The following is an 18056-nucleotide window of genomic DNA, read 5'->3' on the forward strand; positions in this document are numbered from 1 at the left end:
CACATGAAGCCTGCTTAACATTCTCTCTCTACCTCTCCCTCTGCCCCTCTTCCCACCTGCACCTACCTCACTGGTGTGTGTGCTCTTGCTCTCAAAAGAATAATTAAACACATTTATAGGTATGGTTCCAGAAAATTTTAATTTTCATTATAACTGAGCAAATGAATATTTCACAAAATAAAGCTTAAGAGGATTCTCAAAGAAAATCCGATCTCTAAGAAAAAATAATGTTGACTGGCAAGCAAGCAATATTAGATTCCTACCTTTTTTTAAAATTTTTATTTTATTTTATTTTAAGATCTTATTTATTTATTTGACAGGGAGAGAAAGAGAGAGAGAGAGAGAAGGCAAAGCAGCAGGCACAGAGAGAGGGGGGAAGCAGGCTCCCCGCTGAGTAGAGAGCCTGATGCAGGGCTCAATCCCAGGAACCTGGGATCATGACCTGAGCTGAAGGCAGAGGCTTAACGCACTGAGCCACCAGGTGCCCCAGATTCCTACCTTAAATGGGTAACCCAAGGTTAAAAAAATACATATATCAATGTTTATTTGACACCAATGTTTATCTGACACCAATATTTCATGAAAAATCAAGTAAATTAAAACACATTCAATATTTGTAATTATTTCTTAAATAAAAAGTACTTAAGAATTCAATTTACAGTGTTCCTTAAAAGTAAAAAGTACAAAGACTTCAGGATTTTAAAAATGTAAGTGTATAAAATGCACTTGGATTAAAATACATTTAAGACTTTTAAAGTAATCTCTGCACCCATTGTGGGGCTTGAATTTACAACCCCCAAATCAAGAGCTGCATGCTGTACCGACTGAGCCAGGCAGGGACCCTTGGATTAAAAAACATTTAAAAGAGAGAAAATATTTCCTAAATATCTAAATGTATCTTCTTAAAGTATTTCTCATTTTTTGAAAACACTTAGTTGCATTTCAGCTTACTCAATTTGTGAAGGAGAAAAAACTTATGTGGCAAGTTTGTTTTTGAAATTAACTTATTTTAAACAACTATTTGATAATATTTTAGTCTAAGAAAATTAGATCAGTAAATAAAGTTTCTTAACCTTAAAATAAATTCTATTTGAACTGCAATTTTATTTTACATATCCAAAACTCCAAACCTATATGCTATTACAGAACACTGTATATTTATATTTAAAGTCTAAATTTCACATTTCAAGTAACATTTTTTTTTTTAATTTATTTCACAGAGAGAGATCACAAGTAGGCAGAGAGGCAGGCAGAGAGAGAGAGAGAGAGAGAGAGGAGGAAGCAGGCTCCCTGCTGAGCAGAGAGCCCGATGCGGGACTCAATCCCAGGACCCTGAGATCATGACCTGAGCCGAAGGCAGCGGCTCAACCCACTGAGCCACCCAGGCGCCCTCAAGTAACATTTTTTATCTAAAAATCTTACTCAGAAGAAATAGGAAATTACTTACAGGTACCAGATGAAGACATTTCAACAAAGGTCAAAGTAAAAAGAAGAAAGGAATTTAGAGCAAACAAAAAGGTCCAAATACAGTAAAATAATTATGGCATTTTCAACTCTTAGAGAATGAATAAAAAATGCCCTTAAATATAAGGGTTTTTATAAAGTCATAAACATACATGTGCATGACACATCCAACATCAGACAAGTTAATGTACAATTTTCTGAACATACCTGACTAGCATCCTTTATATGTATGTTGTCAACTAATTTGCATAACAACCAAAAATACTCTTTACATCCAGGTTTTAACATTGGTTCTTCTTCATAATCATCTATCTATAAAAAAAAAATTTCAACTTTGTGAAAACATTTGTGTGTGAAAACATTTTAAAAAGGGGATTAACTTAAAATTACAATACATTTAAGGAACTACAGATTTTATGAAAAGATTAGGTCCCTATATAAACAGTATTCAAAATTCAACAAAAATGGAAAGAACATTTCTAGCTTCTGTAACAGTAGAATAACTAGACCCGTAAGTGAATAGTATGAGAACTTCCAGAAAAATAATACCCTCAAATTTCTTACAACCCACTCGGAAAAGTCATTATATGAGCAACATTTAATGCTAAATAATGTGACAGAAATGAAGAATTCAATGAAAATGTGTAAACAAAAGAAACCTAAAGAACATAAGTTTAGCTACCCATATGCAATGGTCTATTATTATAGTCTAAATCTAAAACATAAATCTAATCTACAACATAAATAACTCTTTAATATCTTACATATTGATGACAGGTAAATATGGAAGAAGAAAAAGAAGAAGAAAAAGTAAATCCTACAATGCATCATATTTCTGGGGCTTTACTAACGCCAGAAATTTACTTAGTGAGCTCTGAATTTATTATGCAGTAGAAGGCTTTTTTACAAAGCTGGTATATACACTGGGGTGGAAAAAAATAAAATTTAAAAAATTTAAAAAATTTAAAACTCAGTATATCATAAAGATTAAAAAAAATCTATGTGACTAAATGAGAAGAAAGCTACATTTATGATGTTTTTATCATTCCGTTTTAGTAAGAACAAATGCTATTTCGAAAACTCCATTCCCAAGAGTAATATGGACCCAGTATGTCCACAATGCTGTCACTTTAAGAACTCTAACTATTCTCCTGGTAAAAATTACATACTAAGCAAGTACTCAAAATTACTGCAAGTATGTAATACAATGATAAAAACTTGGGGCAAAGAAAATTGTAGAAATAGAAACTTCTCCTAAAACAGTAAAATCTTACCCTGATAGGTTTGAGTGCTTGAGCATCAGGAAGAAATTTCAATAATGTTGAAGCAGCCAATAGCAGAAAAGAGCGATTGATTGAGTCTCCTCCATCCAGCCCTGACAGAGATAACTTATAAAGACCATTGCAAGACTCATGACGGACCGCCGTCTAAATGAAAAGTTCCAAAGATAGTCTGAGTTAAGTATTAAAAAGTTAATCTTAAAATCAGTGTCAGCAGAAATAACATGTTACATAGTTTCTTTAGTAATACTTCTTAAATGCAATGTTCTCATCACATATTCATGCACATAAGTCTGATCAAATAACGTACCCCCCAAGAATACAGCACTATGCAGAAACATGTCAGAAATTTCCAAATATGGACATGAAAAAAGACAAACACTACAATAACAACAAATACAAAAGGGACAAAGGACAGAATATTCTTAATAATTTATTTATAAAACTAAATAGATAAAATATTTTCAGAACAAGAAGCAATTTAGAAAGTACTTATATCAAAACATTTTATAGTTTCTAAGGGACTTGCCCAAGTGTCAAATCCTTACCTGTGACACAGCCAGAACAAGAATACATATGCATTCAACTCAAAGCCTAAATGTATTAAGACAATGCTGCCTAAAAAAGATGTAACTATTTTAACTAATGTGGCTAAGTATTTTAAGACACTTAAGTGTTCTAAGAGTATGTTTCTTTCATTTAGGAATATGGTATAGTATCAAGATACGGGTAGTGACAATTATACTGACTTCAGTGTTGACACTGGAATCAAAATATATTTGATTTATCTCTTGTGTCTAAGAACACACTCTAGTAGAAAAAGGAAAAGAAGCTTCCTCTAAAATATAAATTACCAAAAGAAACACTCCTGTCTTTCCCAGAAAAAAAATTTTCAAAACTCTAAAGCAAAATAATCATGGATTTATTTCAGAAAAAGAAAAATATGAATGCTCTAAACTATTTTACATTCATAATTTTTTTGCATTTTTATTTAAAGTCAATTAGTTAACATATAGCATACTATTAGTTTCAGAGGTACAATTCAGTAATTCATTAGTTGTACATTACCACCCAGTGCTCATTACATCACGTGCCCTCCTTAATGTCCATCACCCAGTCACCCATGCCTCTATCACCTCTTCTCCAGCAACCCTCAGTTTGTTTCCTATGGTTAACATTCACATTTAAGTGTACAAAGTTCAAAACACTCTCAATCTTAAAGTGTTTAATAAGTACATTCCAGGTAATAGGATGTGTTTATGAAATCATCTCCACTTGTTTCCATTAGCTTTTTTAAAAATTATCAATGCAAATAATATAAAAAATATGAAGAGTAATAGTGCTGATTTTCAATCTTTATCTTACCTCAGGAATAAGGAGAGTCAATTTCTTTAACCAATCTTGTAAATGGTCACTATCAGCAAGGCTAGATTTCACTAAAGAACAGCAATGCGCCCAACTCACCAAGAGCCACATTGAATAATGTGAAACTAAAGAGAAATTAGGAAAAAGTATAACTATAAGGCCTGTGTTATAAAGAAAACACAATGTTCATTATTAAAGATTTTCTAATTATGCAAATCTCTATTAAAAATTAGTTTTGTGGAACCCTTACTTACCTTCATGCCTAGACCTGTGATCGGACTGAGCTTTCAAAACTCTGTAAAGTAAAAAAAAAAAAAAAAAAAAATCCACCACCACTAATTAATTTTAGCAATAAAATATAAATGACTCAATTTATTACCACATATCCTTTAAAGTTTATGCAATGTACCCTCCACAGAAAAAGAATAAATTTTAAGAAACATATGTTTCCTATGGTCTTTATCTTTTAAAGAAACACTGGTAAAATATTACAGACCACTCCATATGACTGTTCAGATTTAACAAACAATATCTGAGTGAATACAGTATTGACTGAAATAAGTGAACCCTCAAGAAATGCTCATGATGGGCAAGCTGGGTGGTGCAGTCAGCTAAGCATCCGATCTGATTTCAGCTCAGGCCCTGACCTTGGGGTCATAAAACTGAGCCCTGCAGGGGACTCTGTGCTCAGCTTGGAGCCTCCTTATCCCCTCTCCCATTCATCCTCCCCATTTGCTCATGCTTACACACTCTCTCGCTTTCTCTCACATAAATACATAAAATTAAAAAAAAAAAAAAAAAAGATTTACTTACTAAAGAGGTGTATTACAAACAGAAAGGATGTAATGGTTTAGATTCTAAACATCAGACTTCTAATTTTAAAAATAGTCATACACTAACATACAATGCCCTTCCTTCCTGTTAATGCCAATTTCTATCAGAAATGGTTAAAAGCAAATTACTAAAAAGTAGAGAAAACTAATTTAGTTCTGTATTATTTTACATCCATTTTTCTCCACACATTTAGTTACTTCAGTGAAAAATGTATTACTTCAATTTAAAGTATTTAAAACTTTCATTTTAGCAAAACCAATAAATGGGGATTGCCTGTCTTACAAATAAATTGTTTAAAAAAGGAAAGGCACTGCTCTCTAGCATCCTCACTTTGTTATAATTAATAAAACACCTTTCAAAATCTCAAAAAACAAGATTTATCTACATTACTCATTTAAAGTAAAAAAAGTACTGGGGCACCTTGATGGTATAATCAGTTAAGCATCCCACTCTTGGTTTCAGTCAGCTCAGGTCCTGTTATCAGGGTAGCGAGACTGACTTCTGCTCTGCATCCTGGCTCTGTCCTCAGCACAGAGTCTGGTTAAGATTGTCTTCCCTCTCCCTTCCCACTCCCTGCACTAATGCACATGCATTCTCTCTCACTCTCTCTCTCTCTCTCAAATAAATAAATCTTTAAAAAAAAATAAAAGTAAAAGGTACTAAGAAGTTAAAACTTGTAAATCACATATGGGTCCATGTTTCATGTTTAGTTATTATCATATTGATATAACCAACTTTACCAACAGCAACCTACCCATCCACTTTTTAAATATGCAGCATTAGAAGATTTTTGATGGTGCACCAACTGAGCTCAGTTGGTTAAGCATCTGCCTTAAGACTCGACTCAGGTCATGATCCTAGGATCAAGCCCTGCCTCAGCTCCCTGCTCAGCTGGGAGTCTGCTTCTCCCCTCTGCCCTTCCTCTCAGCTCATTCATTCTCTCCTTCTCACATAAATAAATAATCTTTAAAAAAAAAAAAAGATTTTTTTGTTATAAAAAAGTATGCTCTAGGGGCACCTGGGTGGCTCAGTGAGTTAAAGCCTCTGCTTTCGGCTCAGGTCATGATCCCAGGATTCTGGGACTGAGTCCCGCATCGGGCTCTCTGCTCAGCAGGGAGCCTGCTTCCCCCTTCTCTCTCTGCCTGCCTCTCTGCCTACTTGTGATCTCTGTATGTCAAATAAATAAAATCTTTAAAAAAAAAAAAAAAAGTATGCTCTAGCTGCCTTAACTGATATAAACCTAGCACCATATTAATCAAGGTGAGGACCTATGGAAAAGATAACAGTGCATGAACAGGTCTAGAGAAAAAAACAAAAATGGGGGGCAAAGGGAATGGGCTCACATTACAAAGATGGTTAAATGTTTTTTAAGAAAGGAACTAGTAGAATGAAAAACGAGAATTGCCACAGAGTGAACCAGCTTGATCATACCCACACGTTTATTTTTCCTTGTGTAAGGTTAACCAAGTCAAGTGAACAGTTCTTAGTTCTCATGTACTAAAAGCGAACTAAAACAGTTACTGAATGATTTGGCCTTGTTAAACTCAATATATCCCGGCATGTGTAATAATAAAGCATGGGTTAGTGAGGACACAGAGGAAGGGTTAAGAATTATTTAGCTAGAGGCGCCTAGTAGGCTCAGTTGGTTAAGCATCTGCTTTTGGCTCAGGTCATGATCTCAGGGTCCTGGGACTAAGTCCTGCATCAGGCTCTCTGCTCAGTGGGGAGCCTGCTTCCCGCTCTCTCTCTGCCTGCCTACTTGTGATCTCTCTCTGTCAAATAAATAAATAAAATCTTTTTAAAAAATAAATAAATAAACTCAATGGGAAAAAATTTAAAAAAAAAATTTTTTTTTAAAATCCAGCTATTAGCTATTAACCACAAATAAGGTCAAGCACTTTCAAGCGTGTTTACATTAGCTTTATAAATCATTCAAGTATAATGGCAACACCTACAGAATACAGAGAAATTAATTTTATATACTTTAACATGACTTACGTGATTATATAAGGCATATAGTCATGTTCCTATGTATTAGTCAGCAATTATCTATATCAAAATTTCATACATTATTTTTTTAAATAGCCCAAATAAACGGGATATTTACATGCCCAAAATATATTCATATACACATATTTCCAGCTCTATTCACCAAGGGCCTAGAAGCAAGGAAATCTCAGTAGTGACAAATCCACCAAGAGCCCGTATTTTGGGAAGTTTCCCACCATCAGTAAATAGGGCTTCTAAAAGAAATGGCTGATTCCAGGACTAAGGTAGAGAAAACTACATGCCTTGAAGATCTTAAGAGTGATAGGTAAAATAAAAAAGGACTCCTCTCTTCCACCACAAATAATAAGAATATGTCAAAAGGACACATGAACAAGCTTGAGGAGGCAAACTCAGGTACAATTTGAGTAAAGTGAACAGTAATTAATAGTAATTAATAGTCATGTTCCCCACAACAAACAGAGTGGGGAAAAAAAAAAAAATCCATGAATTCAAACTGATACTAAAAGGGAGGAACACAAAGTTCTTCCACATAACAGAATGTCAACCAATAAACATAAAATGAATGGTTAAGAGAAAATCACTACTTTACAAGTATTTCTTAAGGTTTGATTCAGACAAGAATCATCACTGAATACTAAAAATCAATGAACAAAAGTTTTATGAGAAGCAGCTTCCCACAGGTCACTTTTAATTGGAAAAAATCAGTAACCTTATTGTAGAGAAACCTGCAGGAAACCACATAAACTAATAAAAGTTAGTATCACTAATAAGGGGACCAACTGACATCAGCAGGATGTATTGGGAAAGACACATTACTCATGGAGTACTTCTGCTAAAAATACATCATCTGTATTTAATCATGAACAATCAAAACTGTTAGAATTAGAAAACCTAAATTAAAAGATGCTTTATAAAAGAACTAGCCTGAAGTACCCAGAAATGTCAGCATCATGAGAGAAAGCCTAAGAATGTATCTCTGATAAAAGAAAATGGAAGAAATAACTAAATGCAGTAGAGGATCCTAGACCAGGGGGAAAAAAGTGTCATGAAAAAAAAAAAAAGTGTCATGAAGAGTATTAATGGGACAATTTGATTTGAGAGTGGACTATACATTAAATAATACTGTCAGAGCAATGTTAAACTCCCTACATTTGAGTCTTTTACTCAAATTATTAAGAAAATGTCCTGATATCGAAGTATTATTGGTAAATGGTCATGGTATCTGAAATTTACTCTCACAAAATTAAAGACAATATGTAAATATGTGCACACAAACACACTGAAAATGCACACTCACAATTACGCAATAAAATTGGCAAAATGTCAATAACACACAAATGAAAATGAACAATATGAGAGTTAAAATACCCTAACAACTTTTCTGCTAATCTTTTAAGTTTTTTCAAAATGAAGCTTTAAAGTACTATATTCTTGGTACAAATACAGACATTATTATGTAAAAACTTCATACCTAGGAGCCAGATTATCATACGTATAAGCAACAGACATAAGTCGCTGAATCAAACTGGTTCCTTGGACAAGAACAAGAAATACCTTTAAGAGAAAAACATTTTAAAAAAATCTTTAAATACACTAGAACACAAAAATGCATTTTTAACCCAAGATTCCAAATTATTTTTTGTCTATGACAAGGAATATCATATTATAAAAATATCAATATTGAGAATTTTATAACCAAAATTAAGAACAGCAACTAAAAAAAAGGAAATTTATAAATACAGAAGCAAAATTATTCTTTATATTTGATCCACAAATTCTTTACAGGTCACCCAGGTGGGTGAAAAAAATATATTACACATGTCAATGGTTCATTGGGGTGATCAAAATTAAACATGTTTTACCCTCACATAAGGGGGAAAAAAGCCAACCAGTGGCAGATAATCTCAACCATCCTGAACTAAATAGAGAAAAGAATGAATACAGAGCACAGATTCCAGACTGAAAATCCTGAGGTTCAAAATTTAGTCTGCAACCTTTCAAGGTATATGATAATAATACATATTTAATTTTTAGGTTCTACTTTTTCTGTATGATGAGAATTCTATATAATGTTCTATACAGTTCTATATAAAACAATTTGCTAATTTATATAAATAAAGAATTACAGACTCCCTTCTATAGATCAGAACCCTTCTGGGTACTTGTGTTATAAGCACTGTTCCCATACTGGAAATGGGAATCCAGTACAGCAGATAACAGAGGAAGCACTGTAACATATTTAATACAATGTGCCACCTGAGCAAAAGCAAAGAGCAGCAATTAAACCTCTCCCTGGTGAAATCAGGACAGCTTCAAGAAAAGCTGTTTAGGTTAGAAATTTTGAAGTCTGATTGGAATTTGAACCTTTTGAAAGGGCTTTAAGGGAAGCAAATGAAAGAATGCATGACAGTAAATTATGGAAAAAGCAAAAAAAACAGTGTCCTTCCTCACTATCTACAGGTGGTTTCCTATGAGGTTCTGTCAACCTGGAACAGAGATTACTTCCTTGCTTTTTCTGACAGCATTGTACTGTTAAGTACTTAACCCAGGAGAAGCCATTTGGTTTCAGGAATAGTAACAGAACCCCTTCCTCCAATGCCTCAATCCTAGGTCAACAAGATCCTTCCTTATAACCTCATTTCTCATATCTCCAACCTTTTCCTATCTGTTCCACAAACACTAGGGGTGCTGAACGGTTACCTGTCAATATTTTCTTTTTGTACATTTAGACCCCCAATGCAGACATATGAAACCAATTCTTTATTTTAAATCTCTGTTGAAAATACCTGGAATGGATTGTTTCCCTAAATGGACCCTCAAAAATTTAGTATATAAATTACTGGGTGTAAATGATTAACTAAATCCTACAACTGGAGAACATCAAAATGGCATACAATTCATTCCTCCAATTTGGATAAAGATCTGAAAAATATTACTATTTCATAATTACTACCACTGGATTAAAAATGAAGATATCACTTCAGCTGTTAGGCCATATTGTGGTAATCTAGGATTACATTTCTTCTGCATTAATGTATTTCTAACTTTGTAAGACACAAACAGAATTCATTACTACAATTTAATGGCAACTTCTGTACTTTACCTCTGTTAATCTTGGTATATGAAGACCCTTGGCATGATCACCAGCAGCCTTTCTCGATTTACCAGGCCAAGTTCTTTTCCTATGGCTTTCTGCTATACCAGACCAGGCAAAGACATCATGATAAGCTAAATCCAAATCAGATGGATCTACTGCAAACTGGCATATTAACTTCAGCAAGCAAGCAAGACAGTCTAGTTGCCACTGTGGATAAAAAGAAAATGTCACTTCATTATTTTGATTAATATTTAACATGGCCACTATATAACCTGAAATTGAAAGCTAGAAAGTAAAAAATAATTATAGCTAGTATTTTATCAATGTGCTAAAGAAATTTTACTTACTCATGTACTATACAGAGTAGCAATCCAATCTTAAAAAAGAAAACATCTAGGTACTAAGTAAAGAAGAAAACATCATACAAATATCAGATACAGGATTTTTTTAAAAAAATACACTGCTCAGAATATATCATAATTTTTAAAAAATTACTATAATGTAAACAAAGATATAATTTACCTATCACCAAAATGAATTAAGAGACAAAGTATTTTAAGTTGTTTCCCCATGCAAGTGGCATATAATCCAATATTTTGGAGCCAAAGAATTCTTAAGAATTCTAAAAAAAAAAAAACCTCAACTGAAAATTCTGCATTTTACGTAAGTACATTTAAAATAAAAGAAGTATTTGGTAAAATATTATGTATTATGAAAATTTCTAACTGATTTAAAGCTTTACTTTAAAATTTTAAAAATACTTCCTTTATATATCATATATATCTATCATTTATGTGTAATTACTATCATTTATGTGTAAGATGAGTTTCATAGTCTCTTCAACAGTTACTTTCCTATCTTTTTAATCCCACTGCCAAACTGTACAGCTATACCAATGTACCAGGGAAGAGAATTCAGCAATAGTGTATTACAGATTTTCAAGAAAGATACCAAGAAATTTCAGTAACAGCCCTTTCAACAAATGGTGCTAGGAAACTGAACAGCCATATAAAAAAGAAAAAGAAAAAGAAACAACCCCTCAACATCACTCTACATATACAAAACTTAACTCAAAATGCATCACATGGGGCGCCAGGGTGACTCAGTGGGTTAAACGTCTGCCTTCAGCTCAGGTCATGATCCCAGAGTCCTGGGATCAAGCCCATATCAGGCTTCCCTGCTTGGTGGGGAGCCTGCTTCTCCCTCTCCCTTGCTAACCCTTTCTCTCTCTCCCTCTCTCCCTCTCTCAAGTAAATAAATGAAATCTTTAAAAAAAAAATGCATCACAGAACTAAATGCAAATGATAACAATAAAACTTATAGAAGAAAAAACAGGAGAAAATCCTTGTGGACTTCAAACTAAGATTTCTTAGATAGGATACTAACTTAAAATTAAATACTTCTCTGTTTAAAATACACTGTCAAGGGGCGCCTGGGTGGCTCAGTGGGTTCAAGCCTCTGCCTTCAGCTCAGGTCATGATTCCAGGGTCCTGGGATCAAGCCCCACATAGGGCTCTCTGCTCAGCAAGGAGCCTGCTTCTCTTCCTCTCTCTCTGCCTGCCTCTCTGCCTACTTGTGATCTCTGTCAAATATATAAATAAAATCATTTTAAAAAGTTAATGGAATAAAATAAAACACCCAGAAATAAACCCTTACATGGTCAAATGATTTTTGACTAGGGTGCCAAGACCATTCAATGGGAGAAGGGACAGTATTTTCAAAAAATAGTAGTGAGAAATCAGTATCCATATGCAAAAGCATAAACTAAAACACCATATATGAAAATTAACTAAAATAAAATAAAATAAATTTTTAGGAGAAAACAGGATAGAAGCTTCACGGCAATGGATTTGGACACATGATTTCTTAGATAGGACACCAAAGGACAGGTAATAAAAGAAAAGACAAAAATTTTGTGCATAAGACTATCCACAGAGTAAAACAGCAACCTACAGAAGGGAGAAGATATTGGCAAACTATAATATACAAATGGCCAATGAGCACAAGAAAAGGTCCTCAACTTCACTGTTTATTAAGAAAATGCAAATTGAAACCAACCTCACAGCCAGTAGGATGGCTAATACCAAAAAATCAGAAATTAAACTGTTACTGGCAAATATAGGGAGAAATTAGAACCCTTGTGCACTACTGGTAGGAATCTAAGATGATACAGCTGTTGTGGAAAATTGTACAGTGGTTCCTCAAAAAACTGAAAACATAACTACCAGCAATTCCACTTCTGGGTATTTACCCAGAAGAACTGAAAGCAGCGTTTCTAAGACATTTATACATCTATATTCATAACAGCATTACTCAGACCAAGAGAGAATAGAGAAGCAATCCATGTCCATCGATGAATGCATGGATAAGCAAAATGTGGTATACACTGCATACAATGGAATATTATTCAGCCTTAAAAGGAAGGAAATTCTGTAGTATGCTACAGTAAGGATGATACTGGAGGACAATCTGCTAGTCAAGCTAGTCACAGGAAGAAAAATACCATATGATTCCACTTACAGGAGGTACTCAGAGTACTCAAAATCATGGAGACAAAGTTTGTCTTGGTGGTTTGTCTTGGGATGGGGAGAGGGGAAAATAGGGAGACACTGTTTAATAGGTATAGTTTTAATTTTACAGGATGAAAACAGGGGCACCTGGGTGACTCAATCAGTTAAGCATCTGCCTTTGACTCAGGTCATAATCTCAGGGTCTTGGGATTGAGCCCCGCATTGGGCTCTCTGCTCAGAGGGGAATCTGCTTCTCCCTCTCACGCTCCCTCGGTGCGTGCTCTCTCTCAAATAAATAAATAAATAAATAAATCTTTTTTAAAAATGAAAATAGTAATGGGGATGGATGGTAGTGACAATTCCACTACAAGGGGAAGTGTATAATACCAGTGAACTACACACTTAAAAATGGTTAAGACAATAAATGTTAAATGTTTTTCATAACGATTTAAAAAAAAATAAAAACCAGCATAGTCATGTAAAGCACATGTAAAGATATTCAACACTGCTGGTCACCAGAGATTATGCAAAGCAAAAGCACCATGAGATGATACTACATACCTAGTTTAAAGGTTCAAATTAAAAAGACTGACCACAGCAACTGTTGCTGAGGATATGAAGCAATTGGAATGCTTATACACTGTATGGTACAGCTGCTTAGGAAAACACTTCAGCAGTTTCCTTACAAAGTTAATTTTACATTTACCATATTATTCAGCAAATTCTTTTCTTGGTATTTACCCAAGAGAAACAAAAACGTATATACACAGAAAGACCTGAATATGAATGCTTGTTAGCTTTACTCTTAATAGCCCAAAACCAGAAACTCAATGTCCATCAGTAAGTTGAGTGGATTAAGTACTATAAAGGGATATACTACACAGCAATAAAAACTCACAACCAACCAATACATATAGTATTCATTAGCCTCAAAATACATGTTGCGTAGACACCAGATATAAAGAACACATACCATTTTATTCCATTTATAAGGAATTCTATTAATGCAAATGTAATCTATAACAACGAAAGGCAAATCAGTGGTTGCTTAGGGCTGGTTGGTTGGGAGAATGGGGAAAACTGATGGTAAAATAACAACAAAAAAAAAACCAGGGTGGAGGGGTGCCTTGGTTGCTCAGTCAGTTAAGTGTCTGACTCCTGATTTTCACTCAAGTCATGATTTCAGGGTTGTTAGATCAAGCCTAGTGTCAGGTGTGGAACCTTCTCAGGATTCTCTCTCCTTCCCTCCTTCTGTCCCTCCCCTTCATTCTCTCCTGCTCTCTCTCGGTGGCGGGGAAGGGACCAGGACACGACGCAGGGTGGAACTTCTGAGGTAATAGAAATGTTCTATATCTTGTTTCTGTTGGTGGATTACATAAATACCTACATTTTTCAAAACTTAAACTACTTTTTAAAATGAGTTCATTAATTACTGTATGAAAACTATACCTCAACTTCCTATCACACACAAAAATTAACTTACATGGATCAAAGCCCTAAACACTGTAAAAAGATTTTTCAAATGGATCAAAGACCCAAACACTGTAAAAAAATTTTTAGACTGTAAAATTCTTAAAAGAAAACATACTCATTAATATTTGTGACCTTAGATGACACATTACTTTCAAAAATGAACCTTACGTAACATTATGCTAAGTGAAAGCAGCCAGTCACAAAGGACCATATATGTATTATATGGTTCCATTTATATAGAATGCCCATAATAAGCAAATCCATAGAGACAGTAAGTAGATTAGATTAGTGGCTGCCCAAGACTGAAATGTTTCAGGGAAAAAATGAGGAGTGACTGCGAGTAAGTGTGGGGTTTCTCTTTTAAGGGTATGAAACTTGTTCTGGCATTAGTGGTAACAGTTGTCAATGTACTAAAAAATCACTGCTTTTTAAAAGGTTGACTTTTACTATATGTGAATTCTACCTCAAAAAATTTTAATTTGAAAGTATACCTCAAATAAATTCATTTTAAAGAGAAAAAAATTAAATTGTCTAACAAGAATGACTGAATTTTTAAGTATTCTATAATATGTTAGGAGACATGCATTATAAATAGTGGATATTAGCTGACTAGGAAGCAATCTCAGGCATGCTTAGCATCTCAGGCATTGCACAATGTGTCATATACAGTAGTTAAAATTTTTTCATAGATAATACCTCACAAAAGTATCCACAATTTCAAAGGAAACTGAGAAAAAAAAAACCTCTGGCTTATGCTGGATTCCCTATAAACTTTATTCAAAACTGAACTTAGAGTGGTTTATAAACAAAATTCCTATAAATGACACATAACTACTCACTCAAAATTTTGGTTAAGTTCTCCCACTTTGCTAAAGAACTAAGGCACACTAGAATTCTAAGAGATTGGGGAAGGGAGTGAGCCTGGTGGTGGGTATTACGGAGGGCACGTATTTATTGCATGGAGCACTGGGTGTGGTGCATTAAACAATGAATCTTGGAACACTGAAAAAATAAAATTAAATTTAAAAAAAGAATTCTAGGGCGCCTGGGTGGCTCAGTGGGTTAAGCTGTTGCCTTCAGCTCAGGTCATGATCTCAGGGTCCTGGGATCGAGTCCCGCATTGGGCTCTCTACTCAGCAGGGAGCCTGCTTCCTCCTCTCTCTCTCTCTGCCTGCCTCTCTGCCTACTTGTGATCTCTCTCTCTCAAATAAATAAATAAAATCTTTAAAAAAAAAAAAAAATTCTAAGAGATGAAGGGGGAATAAAGACATGACTAACAATAAAACAACAGACAATGTAATTCACAGAACTACAATAATTAATAACTGAACAGAGTATTCTAAAAAGGAAAATATAGTAATAAAATACATAAAAGTATTAAAACCAGTGGTAAGAATAACATCTTAGTACACATTAATAGGTTTTCTGAATGTATCTTCTTTTATTAACTTGATATTAAATCAAGAACACTTGATTCCTAGGTTCCACGATAATTCTAAAACACAAGTACTAAAAAATTAATATTTGAATGGTATGTTTGATAATGCTATTCTGTTTTGTTGAAGGTCAGGAAATGGAGCATTTATTCCATTTAGTTCAAAACCAGATTGTGCAGTTTGTTATAGCAGTATCAATTTTTTAATATTCCACAATTTTATTTTCCTGATACTGCAGAATAGTGCTTCTTCAAGTTAACAGTGGTAAAGTAAAAGTACCTTTAAAAAAAAAGTTCCATTTTGTTGAGGACCAATAATTTTGTGAAATGCTATAAAAATTCTGCAGCAATGTTCAATAGCTATAATTTCTGAAGGCTTACTTCCAATTTCTGCACCTATTTCATCTCAGACCAATCACAAATGGAAACACTATTTGAGTAGCACTATTATAAATGAAGAAATAGTCAAAACAAAACAAAGCAATATTTTAAAAGGGTGTTTTTCAAAATTGTACGTTTGTAAACCAATTTTTTAAAAGCATCCAAACACTCAAGACTATATAATTGTTCATATGTAATTTATCAACCCAAAGGAAAAATGTTTATGAATTAGCCACAGTTCAGAGTCATGAATTCTGGCACTTAAAAGTTTAACAGAATTGACATGAAGAACTCTTCAAGAATAATTAGTTTATCAGACTCCCTATTTTTTAAAAAATCGATTTTACTACACTCCATAATCTTCCTTGTAACAATGAAGCACGTAGCAAAAGTTATACTTGCTAATGAAAAACAGAAGTGCTTAAAAACAGAACAACTATGGACTGGTTTAAACAGTGAACTCTGACTTACCACAGTCCAGGATTCCTGCTCTTTAGGCTCCAGAATTCCAGAATTAAAAATTTCTAGTAATTGTTGAAGCCCTCCAGCACCAACAAACTGTAAGCAATTGTGAGAGTACTGGTAAGAGAGACACAGCTACAAAATGTCATAAAAAGCTGTTTTTTGATTGAATAACTGAATACACGTGTGTATGTTTATGTACATGCATACGTAAAAGATTACGTTTAATCTAGGAAATTACTCTGATTTAAATAACCAAAATACTTCTAAGCAAAGTAATAACACATCTTATTTTCAAGAAGATTTTTAAAAAGATTCTTGCAAATATCTAGAAGGATATTTTTATATTCCATTGACCATTTAATTGCAGACATTAGTATGTCCTAACAAAGTATTCCAATAAAGGAAAAAAGTAAGTGCTAAAAACAACAGCACCGAGGCATTAAATAATCTCACCTTTAACTGTGATTTTGAGTAATACACAATTTTTAAACTTTAATAGTAATAGCTTTATTTTAATAGTAAATTAGTTTAAAACCAATTAATAATTATGATACCTAGTTTTAGAAAATTAGAGAGAATTTTTATCAATACACTACATAACACGTATTATCAAACCTTGCAACTCCAGGAATTTTTACTATTTTCCACTTGATCCTCACTTGAATCATCTGAATCTGGATAAAGATCACTGTAACTTCCCTGTGGGAATGGCAAAAAAAAGGAAGAACAGGTGCAGGAAAAAAAAATTATTTTAGAATTGAAAAATAACACATTCTGGAATTCAGCTTCAGACAAAATACAAATATTTCAGGGTAAGAATGGACACTCAATTACCGTTGACTCTCTCCTTATCCTCCTGTTAGGTTTTCCTAGTGCTTCAATAATTTCCAGGGCATATAATAGCTTGTGAGCGCTTTTGATTTTGAGAAGTTCTTTCCAATTAAGTCCATCATTACTCTTAAATTAAAAAAAGAAAAACACAGGTTTTCTCAAACCAACTTACTAAAGGATCCCTCCCAAAATAACTTTAAAAGAAAGTGATGCTATGTAAGAACTCAAATATTACATATACACTGAAATATTTTCAAACATATGAAGACCCAGTGTATAACTGGTACTCACAGTATGCTTAAAACACCAATTATTCATTAAATTTTGTTAAAATTAATATACAAACAGCAGCATACAAAAAAGAAATCGATCTTGTTAACCCTCACAACAGATGAGGCAATTCAACATCTTTCCAATGAAAGCACTGTGCAGCCTAGTTGAATGCTTTAACTTTTAAAGATACAGCAATAAAATCTATATTTAATAAAGTCACACCTACACATTTAAGTCACAAATATATAAATCATAAAATATTATTCTTTTCTAATCTCAATTTATGATGTGACTTTCACACAACATACATCTTTGACAACAACATTATTAGAACTACTCTGAGTCATCAACCACCATTTGCCAGGCCAACTGTATTCACATCTAAATTATTTGAGATATAGGACCTTCTGAAATCACGTGGCCAAGAACCAAATCATAAAAAACCGTTAGCGTACAACATTAGGACACTGTTTTTCCATTCCTCCTCTAAGTGTTCTATTGGTTATCTCCACAAAATAACCCTTTATTACACAGCTCTTTAAAAATTAATCTAATTTTAACACATCTTTAACAAAGACATCTAACACACTCGTGAGGTCATGACCGTATCGGAATACAGAACATACTATGAAAAAGTA

At 33.6% G+C, this 18056-nt stretch overlaps 1 protein-coding gene across 4 annotated transcripts in view; it reads right to left on the bottom strand.

Annotated features, from left to right (window-relative positions):
- USP34 (ubiquitin specific peptidase 34) overlaps nt 1-18056 on the bottom strand; it is a 244320-nt gene that overhangs the window by 74253 nt on the left and 152011 nt on the right. For all 4 annotated transcript variants that reach the window (XM_032352232.1, XM_032352230.1, XM_032352231.1 and 1 more), the window contains 9 exons: nt 17149-17271; nt 16930-17013; nt 16321-16407; nt 10057-10257; nt 8425-8507; nt 4364-4404; nt 4110-4234; nt 2739-2891; nt 1672-1776 (listed from right to left, as the gene is read on the bottom strand). In XM_032352232.1, the coding sequence (XP_032208123.1) occupies nt 1672-1776; nt 2739-2891; nt 4110-4234; nt 4364-4404; nt 8425-8507; nt 10057-10257; nt 16321-16407; nt 16930-17013; nt 17149-17271 (1002 nt within the window). The remainder of the gene's footprint in view (nt 1-1671; nt 1777-2738; nt 2892-4109; nt 4235-4363; nt 4405-8424; nt 8508-10056; nt 10258-16320; nt 16408-16929; nt 17014-17148; nt 17272-18056) is intronic.

Source organism: Mustela erminea, chromosome 7 (genome assembly GCF_009829155.1).
Source record: "Mustela erminea isolate mMusErm1 chromosome 7, mMusErm1.Pri, whole genome shotgun sequence".
Lineage (NCBI taxonomy): Eukaryota > Metazoa > Chordata > Mammalia > Carnivora > Mustelidae > Mustela > Mustela erminea.